General features: G+C 52.1%; 5 protein-coding genes across 8 annotated transcripts in view; 2 read left to right on the top strand and 3 right to left on the bottom strand.

Moving 5' to 3' along the window:
- Window positions 1-311: 311 nt before the first annotated feature.
- On the top strand, window positions 312-4,617 carry LOC113211621 (insulin-like growth factor-binding protein complex acid labile subunit). Of its 3 annotated transcripts, none has more exons than XM_026430058.2 (9): window positions 312-586; window positions 730-1,249; window positions 1,331-1,604; window positions 1,977-2,154; window positions 2,243-2,330; window positions 2,420-2,670; window positions 2,751-3,396; window positions 3,481-3,659; window positions 3,931-4,617. In XM_026430058.2, exons 2-9 carry the CDS (start codon window positions 731-733, stop codon window positions 4,175-4,177), a joined length of 2,382 nt encoding a protein of 793 aa, XP_026285843.1. In that variant the 5' UTR covers window positions 312-586; window position 730; the 3' UTR covers window positions 4,178-4,617. The 3 variants fall into 3 exon arrangements, with proteins under 3 accessions (XP_026285843.1, XP_026285842.1, XP_026285841.1); XM_026430057.2 differs by having other exon boundaries at window positions 727-1,249; XM_026430056.2 differs by having other exon boundaries at window positions 709-1,249.
- An 84-nt stretch (window positions 4,618-4,701) lies between these two features.
- On the bottom strand, window positions 4,702-9,852 carry LOC113211622 (uncharacterized). Its single transcript, XM_026430059.2, has 4 exons — window positions 8,477-9,852; window positions 6,777-8,033; window positions 6,296-6,554; window positions 4,702-5,478 (listed from the first exon to the last, which is right to left on the bottom strand). The coding sequence occupies exons 1-4, from the start codon at window positions 8,481-8,483 to the stop codon at window positions 5,052-5,054; spliced, it is 1,950 nt and encodes a 649-aa protein (XP_026285844.1). The 5' UTR covers window positions 8,484-9,852; the 3' UTR covers window positions 4,702-5,051.
- The window catches only part of LOC113211624 (ruvB-like 2), a 23,454-nt gene continuing 17,162 nt past the window's right edge, over window positions 8,415-14,706 (top strand). Inside the window, exon 1 of the mRNA XM_026430063.2 lies at window positions 8,415-8,433. The gene's annotated coding sequence lies outside the window, so the exon portion shown is untranslated. The remainder of the gene's footprint in view (window positions 8,434-14,706) is intronic.
- LOC113211623 (dihydropyrimidinase) overlaps window positions 10,275-14,706 on the bottom strand; it is an 18,289-nt gene continuing 13,857 nt past the window's right edge. The window contains exons 1-2 of one of the 2 annotated variants that reach the window (XM_026430061.2): window positions 14,311-14,601; window positions 10,275-13,689 (exon numbers count right to left, since the gene is read on the bottom strand). In XM_026430061.2, coding sequence (XP_026285846.1) covers window positions 11,916-13,682 — 1,767 coding nt within the window. In that variant the 5' untranslated portion in view covers window positions 13,683-13,689; window positions 14,311-14,601 and the 3' untranslated portion in view covers window positions 10,275-11,915. Of the gene's footprint in view, window positions 13,690-14,310; window positions 14,602-14,706 lie in introns of those variants that run through there. The other variant, XM_026430060.2, reaches the window with a different exon arrangement.
- The window catches only part of LOC113211625 (UNC93-like protein MFSD11), a 50,187-nt gene continuing 49,410 nt past the window's right edge, over window positions 13,930-14,706 (bottom strand). The window contains exon 5 of the mRNA XM_052270417.1: window positions 13,930-13,957. Coding sequence (XP_052126377.1) covers window positions 13,930-13,957 — 28 coding nt within the window. The remainder of the gene's footprint in view (window positions 13,958-14,706) is intronic.

Genomic DNA, 14,706 nt, shown 5'->3' with positions numbered 1-14,706 from the left:
TAGGTCTCCACCGGGGCTCAGTATGAGCATGGTATGAGCAAACGTTGTTTTCCCCCATGTAACATCCGCGGACTTCCCCGCGATCTACAAGACTGCTGTTGTCGTTGTACCAGCTTTGTGGTCCAGTTTTGTGCCAATGGTTGCTTGAGAAGCTGGCTGTAAACTACCGTCCGCCTCGTGGCGCCTCTCTGTTTTTTTAGTTTTTCATACGGCGCGCGCACATGTCAGTGACTAAGGCAGGTGCGCCCGAATCGGAGGCTGGTTCTCTCTTATCTTATCGGGGCGCTATAGCGAGGCAGGGCAGGGGAGGGCGGCCGAGCGGCCAACCTGAGTGACAGTACGGGTGCTGAACGGTGCAGTTGGGAGAGGGTTGACGAACGAGGTCGGGAGCGGCATGACCACGATTGCGACGCATATCATCGCTAGTTCGGCGACTCAACCGCGGCGGGTCGAAAGGTGTCGTTGAAGTGACGTCGGGATAAAGTTTTGATCTTTCGTCGCCCCTTGCAGCAACACAGGGCTCTTGATTCCTGCCCGTTCTACGAAACCGCACGTCCATGTCTTAGTAGAAACAGTATCACTGGAGGTGAGTCAGCCCTGCAGCTACATTCCCGTGCAGTATGCGATAGCCCAGCCAGCTAGCCAGTCGAGTTGGTTGAGTAGTTAGGCACTGCAGCCCCTCACTCAAATTTAATTTCCGTTCGACAGACACGCCCGTTGTTGCAGCAGGATGGCTCGCGCCAAATCGGCCCTCCTACTGGGCGCGGCTGTTGTGGCGCTGCTGTCCTGGGCCTGCGTCCTGGCGGCCGCAACCAACCTCACGACCACGAGCTCGGCCTCCACTGTGGCGATCACGTCGAGCAGTCCGCAGCAGCCCCGTGACGAGACGACGCTGAGGACGCCTTCGTCTGGAGAGGCACCCGCAGCCCCACCCTCCAGCAATGACGCCAGTTTCCAACGGATAGTACTGGACAAAGGGCAGCTCGAGCTCGAGGAGGAGAAGCGCAAGAGGCAGCAGCAGGGGCTGCTCGAGCAGCGGCTGCAGAAGCTGCAGGAGCAGCGCAGGCTGTGCGCGCGGTGCGACTGCTTCGCGCTGCGCAGAGCCGCCCAGAGCGCCAACGCCACGGTGCGAGTGTCCCTCGACGAGAACCTAGATGACGTCCCGGACACCACCACGAGCCCCAGTTTGACTGTGACCACGACGGGTAGCAAGGCCAAGACTACCCCGCTGGTGCCGCCGGTGAACCAGGTATACGCTTCCGCTCCTAACTGAAGGACTCACGATCACGACAACCACACCGTTTGATCCCCGCCCCCACCTTCCCACCAGGTGCTGGTCATCAACTGCACCTCGCGGCTGCTGGCCGAGGAGCTCCCCCGCTGGTCCTGGCCCGCGCGGCTGTCCGCCGGGGAGGCCGTGGCCGCCGAGACCTGGGCCGAGTTCCGCGGCGGCGACCTGAGCGGCGTGTCCCGCCTCCCGCAGCTGCCCTTTCACCTCACCAGGCTCTCCCTGGCCGACAACCGCCTGCGGAGCGTCGCGCCGCGGGCCTTCGCTAACCTCAAGACCCTGCGCGACCTCGACCTCAGCAACAACGTCATCGCAGGTGAGATGCCTCTCCAGTAATCGTCCCGCCCGAGCCCGAGGAGAGGGCGAGGCGATGTGAGGGAACGTAAGGGAGTGTTTTGGGGTTTGGCGCCTGTCGTGACCCGAGTCACGGGTGGATCCAGTTCGCTATAAACAAGCACTCGTGTTAACCCTAATTGAAGTTGAACTTCGCTTAGTGTCCGCGACCTCTGGCCTGGATGAGAGAGTTTCGGGTCACAGGGTGCGGGCGGGCCGCCGGCCCCACACAGCTGCGCGGCGGGTCAGCCTACCCAGCGCGTTGCAGGCGTCATCAGTAGCGGTTAGGCGCGTCGGAGCCGCAGCCGGGTGCAAGAAGCATGTTTAAAAGGACGTGTCGTTGATTTACTGGCAGATGTCCCGCACGACGCGTTCCTCGGCCTGGCCTCGCTGGAACGGCTGAACCTGTCTGGAAACAGCCTGAGCAGCCGCCCGCTGTCCGCGGACCTCTTTAAGGATCTGGGCAAGCTCAACAAAGTCTCTCTGGCACACAACAAGATCGCCGGCGAGCTCAACGCTGACACGCTGCCTTGGTAAGCGCGAGCGTGGCTTCGCAGACGTGAATGTCGGTTAGTAAAATGGTTTAAAGTCGTTGTTTTACATCGTGTATTTCATGCGCAGGTCGGGAAGCATCCTGGAACTGGACCTGTCCTATAACGGGCTGACGAGCGTGAGCGCGGGCGCATGGCGCCGCCTGCCGAACATCAAGGTGGGCAACTCGCTGCACAGCAGACATCTGGTGAGTTGTCCTCCGTTAACACCACTTACACTAGCGGGCCCTTCTTTCCGACTCTCCAGGTCCTAGACATGTCCCACAACAAGCTGAGCTCGCTGACGCCCGACGCGTTCCTGGAGCTGCGCTCTCTGGAGCGCCTGGACCTGTCCTGGAACGCGCTGACCGCCCTGGCGCCCGGGAGCCTCGCGGGGCTGGCGGGGCTGCGCACGCTGGTCCTGGCGCACAACGCGCTGCGGGGCCAGGGCCTGCCCACGGCCTCCTTCACCCAGTTGGCCGCGCTCGACACGCTCGACCTGTCCTCGAACGCGATCAGGTGAGCGGTCCCGGACCCTGACGGACACGTCTCTTCACGTTGTGTGCTTACACCTTCTGATCGTCGATGTCCCTGGTCAGCCTGCACGAGAGCGCGGGCGCCCTCTCCGCGCTGCCGGCCGCGCTGCGCTCCCTGGACCTGTCGCACAACCCGCTGGGCCGCGCCGAGGGCGGGCTGGAGGGCCAGACCGAGGCGGCCGCCACGCTGCCCGCGACCCTGGAATCTCTGTCGCTGGCGCACTGCAACCTGCACGGCCTGGACGTGCGCTCGTGGGGCGGGCTGGCCGCGCTGCGCCGCCTGCAGCTCGCCGGCAACGACATCTCCGTGCTGAGCAGCCTGGCGCACCTGGACGCGCTGGCCGAGCTCAACGTGTCGAGTAACGCGCTGACGCGCTTCCCGACCGTGGCGCTGCCCGCGCTGCGCTCCCTGGACGTGACCCACAACCACCTCGAGCGCGCGCCCACGCCGTTCTCGCCGCTGCTGGCCGTCATGCGGCTCGACGACAACCCCCTGGAGGAGCTGCGGATCGCCGCGTCCCCGGCGCTCGCGCTGCTCTCCGTGCGCGGCATGCCGCAGCTTCGCTCGCTGCCCCGCGGCGCCGTGCACCTGCACGCGGCCGAGGCGCCCGCCAACGCCACGGCGCCGTGCCTCGCCCTGCTGCTCAGCCACAACCCCATGCTCGGCGAGGTGCACGAGGACGCCCTCCGCAACATCACCTTCTGCCAGGTCCGGGCTCCTGACGCACTTACATCTTTCCCCTCCAAACTTTCTTCTTGTTTCACAACACATTTTCACCCTCAATCTTTTCAGCTCGACATGAGCCACAACGCGCTGGAGTGGCTGGACCCCAGGGCGACCGACTGGAGCGCCGTGCCGTCGCTGGACCTGCAGGGCAACCCCTGGAAGTGCTCGTGCCGGCTGCAGTGGCTGCTGGAGGGACCGATGCAGCACATCTACCGCTCCAGCCCCGCGCTGCTCGAGGACCTGAGGTGAGTCTCTGCATTAATGTACTCGGTCATAAAGGTTATGCGGGGCGGGGCCGGGCGGGGCTCGCAATCAAGTAGCCCGGGGCGCGCACGCGACACGCCAGAGGGGTCGATGCCGCCGTACTGCCGCTGGCCGCTGAGCGCCGCGAGACGTAGGCAGGCCCGCAGTACCGCTGCGCCCGGCTGGCCGGCCCACCCTGACCTCTGCAGGCGCTCACCAGTGCTGGTGCTCACCGCCACTCACCGCGCTCGCCCGCTCCTCCTCCCCTTCCAGGTGCTCCAGCCCCGAGACCGTCTCCGGGCGCCGGCTCGTCCACTGGTTCAACCACACGGGGCGCGCGCTGTGCGACGGCGAGCTCATGGACCTGCAGTCGGCGGGCACCGTCACCTTCAAGATGTCCCCGGCCTCGCTGGTCGTCATGGGCTGCCTGGGCGTGGCGGCCGTCGGCCTCGTCCTGCTCGGCATCCTCGCCCACCGGAGGTACGTGGCGAGGCGGCGCGTCCGGAACAGGCGCTTCTGAGCCGCCTCATCCGGTGCCTGCAGTTACGCCCTATACGTACGGAGCCACCGCCCGGACGGTGGCGCCCTCGGGCCGCGCGGTGGCGGCGCCCGGCGGCACCTCGCCAATCTCGGACACGCCCTGTCGTGATAAAACGCTGTGCTCGCCGTGCGGAGCCACACCCGTCGGCGAGGATGGGGACGGACCCGAACACGCGAACCGAGGGGGGCAATGCCAATTATTGTGGATTAACTCTAGTCTTCTTTGCTCGTCTAGCAGAATGTGTGTGTGAGTGTGTGTGTGTGTGTGTGTGTGTGTTTGTATGTGTGTGACGTGCGTGTTTGTAAGTTCTTGAGTGTTAGAATGAATAGCAAAAACACTTCTCCTTTAAGTGGTTAAAACTGATTATCGGACGACTGTGATTGTATTTCTTTGAAATAAAAACAAAATGTAATTCTAAATCGGATTAATGTTAACCATCGTTTTATTTCTCTACTATAACAGTTTGTACTTTCTTTGATAAGAAAGTGCATCCACAAGGTACACATTCTAACAACTTAAACAAGTAAAATTGTCAGATCACAATGAACAGTTACGTATCAAAATATAATATTGTTACTAATAATTAAATCGCCAACAAAAGCGTGTCCACACATCAAAATATGAATAGTACTGTTTCTAAAAATTACATCACCAACAAAATCGTGTCTACAAACACAGAAAACATCAGATCCAGAAGGTTCATCAATTTAGTCCCCGTTGCACTGAACGTTTTTCACTCACTATCATCGGCTTCAAGCCTATGGCAAGCTGCTGCTGGCACCACTCGACCACATCATCACGAGTCAAAGTCAGGGGGATGAAGGGCGAGAGGGAGCACACGGGGGAGACCGTCTTAGAACCTCTTCCGTCCAGAGCGGCCAGGGATGGTGGCCCCGCCATCGACGCGGAAGACACTGAAGCCCAGCGATCGCATGCCGTCCAAGAGCCTGCTAGAGGCGCTCGAGCTCCGCACAAACTGCCAGGGCGAGGCGGACCTGGCCCCCATGGAGTTGAGGACGTTGAGCAGCTCCTTGGCCTCCTCCATCTGGGGGGCGGCGCGCGCGATGTGCGGCCGGGCCTCGATGTTGTCCCCTCGCTCGAGGAGCAGGACGCCGAGCAGGTAGCTGACGTAGGGGCACGAGCCGCCGGGGCACTCCAGGGCGCGCCGCAGCCAGCGGAGGGCGCTGCGGGTGTCGCGCTGCGGCTTGGGCAGCGCGCGGGCCATCTCGGCCGCCTCCACCAGCACCCACGACGACCTGGGGAACGCCTCCACGGCCTCCCTGCAAAAAGAAACCGCCAGGGTTAGGTTCTATACTTCCGGAATGAGAACGGGTACAAAAGCGACGACGGGGAGCCGCTCTCTGCCAGTCACCACCACCTTCCGAAATACATCTTGTCAGATCCCGCGGTCGTGGGGGAAAGGGTGGAGGTGGGGATTGTAGGCACGGGACGGGGTCACCTTGAGTGTCAATCAACCCCGGGCTTATTATCCCCGTAGAACAACTACTGTCGTGTCCTTCTGTCCGACGTGTCACATTAACTTACGGTGAACCCCTGTATACACATTCGGCCACCTCTTCGAAGAGAACTGACAAATAAACTGCAGCTCGTGTAGGCAATTTTTCCAGGCTGTGTGCAGGGGCGGGGGTGGGCGGAGGAAGGCGCGGGGCAGACGGTGGCGTGGCGAGGGGCGCGGGCTGCCGTCACTGCGCCGCCGTCTCTCCCCTGCCTGGCCTGCCCGTGCCCGGCTGCCACAAGGCCCTCGCCTTGCTGCTAAAAGCCCAGCCCATCGATTTTCTGAGCGAGGAACAAGATTGTGCCCTGCGATAAACGGCAATCGTCTGGGCACGTTGCGGTTAACCCAAGGGGTTACCGACCACAGCGTCGCCACTGTGTGACCCCCGCCTGGGGTGAAAGTAGTGCCCCCTCCCCTTTATTTACAACCCCCTTCCCGAACGAGCCTCGAGCCTCGAGCTTGGGCGTGCAGCTCTCCAAGGGGACAATACGAGAACACGAGGGAGGGATTACGTAGACATTTTGAATGGATTCCGTCCAAAGTAAAGCATGCGGCCCTTATCGCCGCCATACAACACTCACTTCATGATCTCCATGGCCTTAGAGCAGAAACCCGTGTCCTGGTGGACGCTCGCCAGCATGAGGTACGCCTCGACGGTCTTGCGCTTCTCGAAGCCGGCCATGGCCGCCTTCTTCTGCTCCAGCTGGGAGTACAGCGAGTACACCTCGCCGAGCTGCTTCTGCATGTAGCGGCCCGAGCACAGCAGCTTGGCCAGCACGGTGTGCCAGTGGCCCTCGTCCGGCCACATCTCGATGGCCTCCCGCGCCAGGGGGACGCTGTCTGCAACGAAGAATGGGGGACTTCAACCAAAGGGTACTTGGTACTTCAATCAGAAAAACCCCCATTAAAAAACAGGGAAAAAACACAGAAAAGTCTATGTACGCTTGAATTTATAGGAAGTAAGATATCGAATCCAACTCGCGACGAAGTGCGCGGGTCTCCTCGCCCGGTCGCCAGCAAGGGTTAGAAAATAATCTCGTGAACGGAATGCTAATCGCCTACCTGGGTAATGCGCGCACTTGGCGCGGACGATGAGGAGTGCAGACCGCTGGCTGGGGCGCAGGGACTTCCCCGGCGTGAGCCCGTCGACGAGCGCTGCCAGGTCGCGAAGGGACTCGTCGGGGTACTCCGAGGTGAGCGAGGACAGGCGGCACATGTGCGCCCAGGTGGCGTCGACGAGGTGCTTGAGGGCCTCGTAGTAGTCGCGCACCAGCTCGTCGCCCTCGTCGAACGCGGGCAGGAGGCGCATGTAGGCCTCGACGAGGCAGTGGAAGCCGCGCAGGGGTTGATTCTTCTGACAGAACGTGTAGGCCAGCTTGGCCATGATGATGACCTCGTTCCAGATCATGGGCATGCGGCCCTTGTTCTTGACCAGGATGTCTTCGATCTGGTGCGACTGCATCGGGGGAGTATCCCACGTGAAGGGGCACTCCAGGTTCTTGAGCGCCGCGTCTACTTTCTCGCCCAGGGTCGGGACGTCGTCATAGTCGTCGTCTTCGTAGTCTTCCAAGTCTTCATAGTCTTCGTCATCGTCGTAGTCTTCGTAGTCTTCGTCGTCGTCGAAATCTTCGACGTCGTCAAAGTCTTCTTCTTCATCGTCGTCGTCGTCCTCATTCTCTACTGCACTTGTCGCGCTGGTCTGGAGCACAGCGCCTTCTTTCTCGCCATCGTCTTCCTCGAGGGCGGGGACAGTAGCGGGGATGTCGTCGTCCTCATCCTCAATGGCGCTTGTCGCGCTGGTTTGGAGCACAGCGCCTTCTTTCTCGCCATCATCTTTCTCGAGGGCGGGGACAGCAGCGGGGATGTCGTGGTCCTCCACGACGCTCTCCTCGTCCGCGGGGCGTTTCGCGCGGTTGAACGCCCTCAAGTACGCCTCGTTTATATCCTCCAAGAGGGTGGCGGGGACTGTGAGGGAGGCGTCGTCGCCGTCCTCCACGATGCTCGCCATGTCCACGGCGCGCGAAGTCACGCGAGTCTGGACCGCCGCGTCTGCTTCTGCTTTCTTGACCTCTTCCTTGAGGGTGGGGGCAGTAACGGGGGTGCCGTCCTCCTTGACGCTCACGATGCTCTTCGCGATGCTCTCCACGTCCACGGCGACGCGTGTCGCGCGGTTGAACGCGTCTAAATACGCCGTGTTGATGTCCTCCAAGAGGGTGGAGGCGGGGACCGTGAGGACCTTCAGGGAGGTGCCGTTGTCGTGATCCACGATGCTCGCCATGTCCACGACGGGGCGTGTCGCGCCGGTCGCGCCAGTTGTTTCTGAGGAGTCAGGTTAAAGACGTTAAAGGCCGGGTATACAGCGAGACACAGATGCCATGAGAGGAATGGGACAGTTCGACGCGGGAAAAATCCGGAAGGCGATCGAGCGTAAAAAAAAGTGCCATCAGTCGCTGGTTCGAGTTCAGGCGCCTCGACTTTTGTGTTGTGTTGTGTTGATGTTGTGATCCACAAGTTTACGAGTTTGTTATCAGACCGTACAGTCTTAACAGCTGAGATCGCTCATGCCGTTGTGGCATGCGTCGAACATTACGGTCAATATTCCCAACCAGTTCGAAACAACATTAAACATTTAGAAGCCGGTCCGGCCGCCTAACCTATGAAGCAGTGACCGGTGACACCAACGAGACCGTGCTTTGAAAACGTCAGGGATCGAGCATCGGTACGTACAGTAGTTAAGAGGTCAATTGACAACTAAAACTTACCTTCCATTTCCCACAAGTAATGTGAGTTGTCTTCAGACAGACGACGTATCTGGTTTCTTCAAGTTTCAAGTGATACAAAATAGGTATCTTCTTGGGTCACATTGCAGTCAGTCCATTTGAAAGGACGGCATGTGCGCCACAGCAAACCTTGAGCAGGTGCTGCTATCTTTAGTTTTTTGGCCAAACAATTTGGAAGGATGTGTTTTACTCGCTAAGTCAAGAATGAAAGTCAGTTGGCGTTCAGATGATTGGGTTAGATTTCCTCATTGTTCAGCTGTTCTGAAGTTTCGTTTTCGTGACTAATCGTTCGCGTGGATACCTATGGAGGCAACGGCCTTCGACGCAGGAGGTGGAGAGGGAGGGGGCAGGGGATAGGGTGCAATCGGAAAGTGGTGCCTGGTGCTGCCCCTTTGCCATCCCCCTCCAACCGCTAGTGAGGCTCCTGGGAAGTAGGCCACCTTTGGGCATTGATGTGATATGTGTTGCCTATCGCGGAGGCGTTCTCTGACTCAACACCGTTGTTTTGGATTTTCACTTTTCCTTTTGCGCGTTTGATCTGATACCAAGCCACCTTGGAACCTTAGATTTTTAAATGAAATTAGTGATTATGGATTATTTTTAGCAGATGATACCTTGAAACACATTATACTTAACTTAAAAATTATACATAAATAATAATATCAAGGTGTCAGTAGCTTTAACTCTCGATAGGGTACAAGAGTGGAAGCAAACTAAAGGAGAAGAGACCTAGCGCAAACCATAAACAGCTAAATCGGAGAGAAAATTAGAAGACCTATTCTTAAATTTGTATCATCTGCTTTCAAGATAGATTTTTTTCAAAAATGAATTCTACCATTTGCATTTTATTTTATTTATTTGATGACCACAAAAGGCGAGGGTTTCCCAAAATGGTTGGTTTGCAAAGACATAATGAAGCATAATACAAACAAATCACTACACATTGACAGTCCACAGTCAGCTCACTAAATAGAACTTCCAAAAATTTATTTTGTATTGTCACCACCTACATGTCTTTGGCAACAAATTGTGCTAAGGTATAACTTTTACATCGTAACAATAATCAAATCTGATTTTGTTTACTTCTATAGTGATAGCAGTACAATTCAGTTAGAGGAAAATCTTGGATAGGAAGTTCAGGTATAGCCTACGAGCACAAGCATCCCAGAGAGTATGTCAGTCGTTATACAGCTTAATGATCAGTCATGTGCTCATGCGTTGTCAACAAAAATTACAGAGAATTTTGGCAGTGTCTCAGTACTATTGAAAACAGTTAGAGGTGTGCGAACTGAGGTTTTTCAAAGTCGAATCGAATCGAATCGAATCTTCTTTAAAATAACTTGAATCGAATCGAATCGAATCTACCCAGATTCGATTCGATTCGATTCGAATTCGAACTGTTCGCACACCTCTAAAAACAGTCATAATAAAATGTGCCCTAGATGACATGCTATAGACTAGGATGCTCACGATCTTCAAAAATGTTATTGTCTGCTAAAGACTGTGGCTGGAAGTGGAAGATATTTCTTAGTGCATATAACATCTCTCTAAAGCATTTTGAAAACAACAGCTGTATTGAAGTAAAGTTTGCTTTTAGATTTGCAGTGGTGTTTGTAATAAACAAAAACCCCAATTGTAGATTGTCAGTAGGTACTCACTTGCAAAAAACAATTTATTTTTTTTTATTTTTTTTAGATTACTGTGTACTTTTAATCTGAACATTTTTTTTTCTATAGTTTACCTTTTGATCAGATGTACACATTAATACACCACACACACATAAAATTTCAGCTTTTTATTCTCTGAAGCATTTTATATATGATATTTATAAATACATCACTGAGTGAAGATACAATAAATACTCTATAAATATGCACTTCCATACCAGTGGAGAGCAGCTGCGCTCATTTATTTATTGATAAAATGCTGTACTTGCTCACTCATTGTAACAGTTCATATAAAAAGCTATTTGAAAAAGTTATAAAGATTTATACATGTGATTACCAATATTATGCAATTGTATAATAGGTATATTCTTAAGTTTCAGAAAATATGTACCAATGTTATTTCTTCAAAGACATACATGTTCTACATCAATTTCATTGGTACACAAATTCTGCAATCTTACAGTATACAATATCATCACTCATAAGCTCATTAACACTATTCAATAGATAGTGATGGATGAAATTGGGCTAAAACTGGTCCGCATGTAGCATAAGCACCAACTTTTTAATCCTCTTCATATTCCAAGAAATATGTCTTTCAAACTCCACAATCAGGAATAAACAAAACAAAAGCTGGATTGAAATCATACTACATGGCACATGTCAGTGGCTTGTCTTATAGATTCATATCCGAGTGGAAGTGTTTATGAATTAAAGCTTGCAGTACATATTTGAGGGGAAGTCTCAAATCAAGCTTCTAAACATGTACTTAAAAATAAGCTACAAAATCACTAATGATTGGAAGAAAAACATCTCAGAACTAATCAAAATATGGTCAACTCATATTGAAAATGGAACATGCATTAATAACATTTGCAAGTAAATTACAAACACGCTACAGTAACAAGAAACACAGGAAAACCAAAGAATGTGACCAGCAATCAGGGATTTTAACATTTAGCTCACACTTAACTGTTAAGTTAAAAGAGTATCAAAAGATATGAAACACTGGAGAAGGGATCACTAAAATCATCAATTTGGCATATTTACTGATTGCTTGCTTTTACACAGGCATGCCAAAATAGATCACAAAACACTCAATGAGTAAAGCCTTACACAACCTTAAAAATACTGAAGAATAGAGTAATAATTGATGCATTATTGCAAGCAAGGAAAGCATCGTCAGTTCCTTGAAGGTTTTAAAGCATCTAGACGTAATTCTTAGCCAGGCATTCCATATTTTCTGATTTAACCTTCCGGCAAACTCATTTATTAACATGTTTCTCAAAATCAACATCACTGCAGTTGAAGTTGTCTAGAAAATAATAATAATAGAAAACTAAACATAAATGTACAGACACATAAAAGATACTAGTGGTTTAGCGCATTGGCTGCAGCATAACTACTATGTGGGGCGACACCACCAATTTGACAGCCATTTCATAGGGCTTAAAATTCAACCACAGCCAATGTGTTAAACAGCAAAACAATTTGAATCAATTTACAAAGCAAAACAATATTGGCTCAAAACATAACAGGTAAACTATGCACTCCATTGCATATTAACATTAATTTCAGCAATTATTATCAATATTAATACTGTGCCTCAAAAAATAAGGAAGACAAAAGAATATAGCTGATTGCTCACTTAACAAAGTCCTCCTAGGACTATATAATTTGTACGCAAATTAAAATATTAAAAGAAGGACTAGACAACTTTTAAAGCAGGGTCAGACTCACTTATGCCAACGACTCTACCAAAATCCGCCTGATGACCTTCCACCTGGAGGATTGTGCACACGAATCGTAGAACGCTGAGCTGTTTCACCCATTTCCTTACTAATAGAAAAGCTGGAACCTTGTTGATTACGAACACCTTCATGGCGCATTCCTTTTCCAGTGGGGGTTGAAACCTGATCGGAAAATATGATGGCAGAGTTGGGATTGAATGGAGCAGAGTCATCGTAATCACCGTAATCACCATTGACATGGGTCTTAGAAATCTGTTCACAAGTTTCTGTAACAATATCTGGCAAGGCAGCATAACTTGCCTTTTCTTCCTCTGATGCAATAGGATCATAAACAGTAGGAGGATACAATGGGGTTGGATTGAACCTTCCATGTCCTTGCACAACTTTTAGCTCACAATCATCAACACAAACCCTTCCACTCACAATCACATACTCAGGTACACCATGACATTCCATTCCTTCAAAGATGTTGTAATCACAAGCCTGGTGATGAGTCTTTGCTGAGATTGTGCGAGTTCTGTTTGGGTTCCAAACAACAATGTCAGCATCAGAGCCAATAGCAATGGCTCCTTTGGAAGGGAACAAATTGAAAATTTTGGCAGCATTGGTGCTTGTTATTTCAACAAAACGAGTGGGTGTTATCTTTCCAGTGTGAACACCCTTTTCCCATACCACTGACATTCGATCCTCAACGCCATTTACACCATTTGGAATTTTGCTGAAGTCATTTTTCCCAACAGACTTCTGCTGTGACGAAAAGGTACAGTTATCACTTCCAGTTGTCTGCAAACCATCTGCAGACAAAAGGTCCATCAGGCGCTCCTTTGTTGTAGGATCAGAACGCAATGGAGGGCTCATAATATGAGCTGCAGCTAGGCCGTAGTTGGAGCTACAGCAAGGGCGGCCATCTGTACCAAGGCCTGCGGCTAGAGCTTCTCCATAAACTGGCCAGCCCTGCTCACGGTACTTAGAAATGACATCTCCTGCCTCTTTGCTCATAACATGCACAACATACAAAGGACAATTCACCTGCTTAGAAATCACACATGCACGGTTTGTGGCCTCTGCTTCAACCTCCTCAGGGCGAGATTTTTCATGCCCATCTGGTCCGTTCACGCCTTTGGCTAGAAGTTTTTTAGCATTCTCCTGAATAATATCGCCATTTTCAGCATGAACCATTGCAACAGCACCAAGCTGCCTACATGTTTCCATCATTTTATATAGCTCATCATCACGAATCATCAAGTCATCTTTGTATGCCATGAATGCTTTGAAAGAATTGACTCCTCTCTCCTTGCAAAGTGTTTCCATCTCCTGCTTTACTTTGTCTGACCACCAAGTAATGCCACAATGAAGAGCATAGTCACAACACACTTTATCATCTGCCATTAAACGATACTTATCATATTGATCTAATAGGGATTCCTTTTTCTTGGGAATAGCAAAATCAATGATCATGGTAGTTCCCCCAGCGATAGCCGCTTTAGTACCCTGATAAAAATCATCTGCAGAAGTTTGACCCATGAATTCAAATGCAAAATGAACATGGGGATCAATACCTCCAGGAATGATGTACCTGCCTCTGGCATCAATCATTCGAGTGCCACCGGGAACAATAAGGTTGGTACCGATTTGTTTGATGATTCCATCTTCCACGAAAATATCACCATCCTGCATACCAGTTGCGTTGACAATCTTGCCATTCTTGATGATCAGTCGGTTTTGAGAGCTCTGTAGATGAATGGGTACTTTCTTCACAGGTGCTGCCATTTTGCGCCTGAAAAAAAGAAAAGTGAGATTAATTTTAACAAAACTACTACAATATCAAACTGTTTGAAGAAGACTGCACGGAAAATTTTCAGTCCTTAATAATGTATGTTTTGTATAATGTATATTTTTTAACAAAACAACAGATAAAAAATTGCAATAAATTTGTAATCAGTATCATTTGGACACACAAACCACTTGTGAGAAAGGGCCTTGCTTTGGTCCTAAAGATAAGAGTTATCATTGGTTTTCACTCGTACATACATACAGAAAATGACCTGACAAGGATAAAAGAGACTGACAAAACATAAAAAAAAATATTGATAAGAAAACGCTGACAGTTGAATTGACAGCAGTCCCCTCAAAACGACAGGCTTTTCTCGATGCTTATTTCCCTGCACTGCATCACCACCCACCTAGCCATTGCCACTGAGAACAGGTTCCACCACAAACTAGGAGAGAAGTGTATCCTTTGAGAGCTGGCTTAAGACTGAGGCAGCTTTGCAGCTGGGGCTCCTACCGAGGTATGCCATGGTGGTGGCCAAATTTATTAATGAATTGCCGGTGATTCTCCAGATTGGGGAATGGCAGACCAGTCACAGAAGGTGAGGGAGGGCCGGGATGCAGTTACCTGTTCTCTGGATGCGGCGGGCGGTATGCTCGCCTAATGACCCGAATGAATGTGCACTATACCGCTCGACACGCCCCCGCCTCCTTTTGCAGCCGACGATTATGGGCAAAACTTCCCCGGATGAAGGAAAATAAAAGGGCGGTCCGCCGCGCGTCGCCCAAACGACCCGAACACCTGACTACCCGCGCGCGCGAGCAAGCTGTGCCGACCAAGAACCGTGTCGTCCGCAGGACGAGAGTTAACTGTGGGCGTTCTGGCGAGTGAGCTTACGGCCCAAAGAGCGAGCCGAGCGGCGAGCCGAGCCCTGCCCAGAAAGCGGTAGCGCCCCCCAGCGGATGCCCGCCGGCCGCGGGGGTCCGCGGGGCGCCGCGGGGAAGGGGGAGGGGGCGGGCGCCG

The sequence above is a fragment of the Frankliniella occidentalis genome, unplaced genomic scaffold (genome assembly GCF_000697945.3).
Source record: "Frankliniella occidentalis isolate FOCC.00 unplaced genomic scaffold, Focc_3.1 Scaffold123, whole genome shotgun sequence".
Classification (NCBI taxonomy): Eukaryota; Metazoa; Arthropoda; class Insecta; order Thysanoptera; family Thripidae; genus Frankliniella; species Frankliniella occidentalis.
Note: the sequence above shows the minus strand (reverse complement) of the source record. Positions and strands in the feature narration are given on the sequence as shown.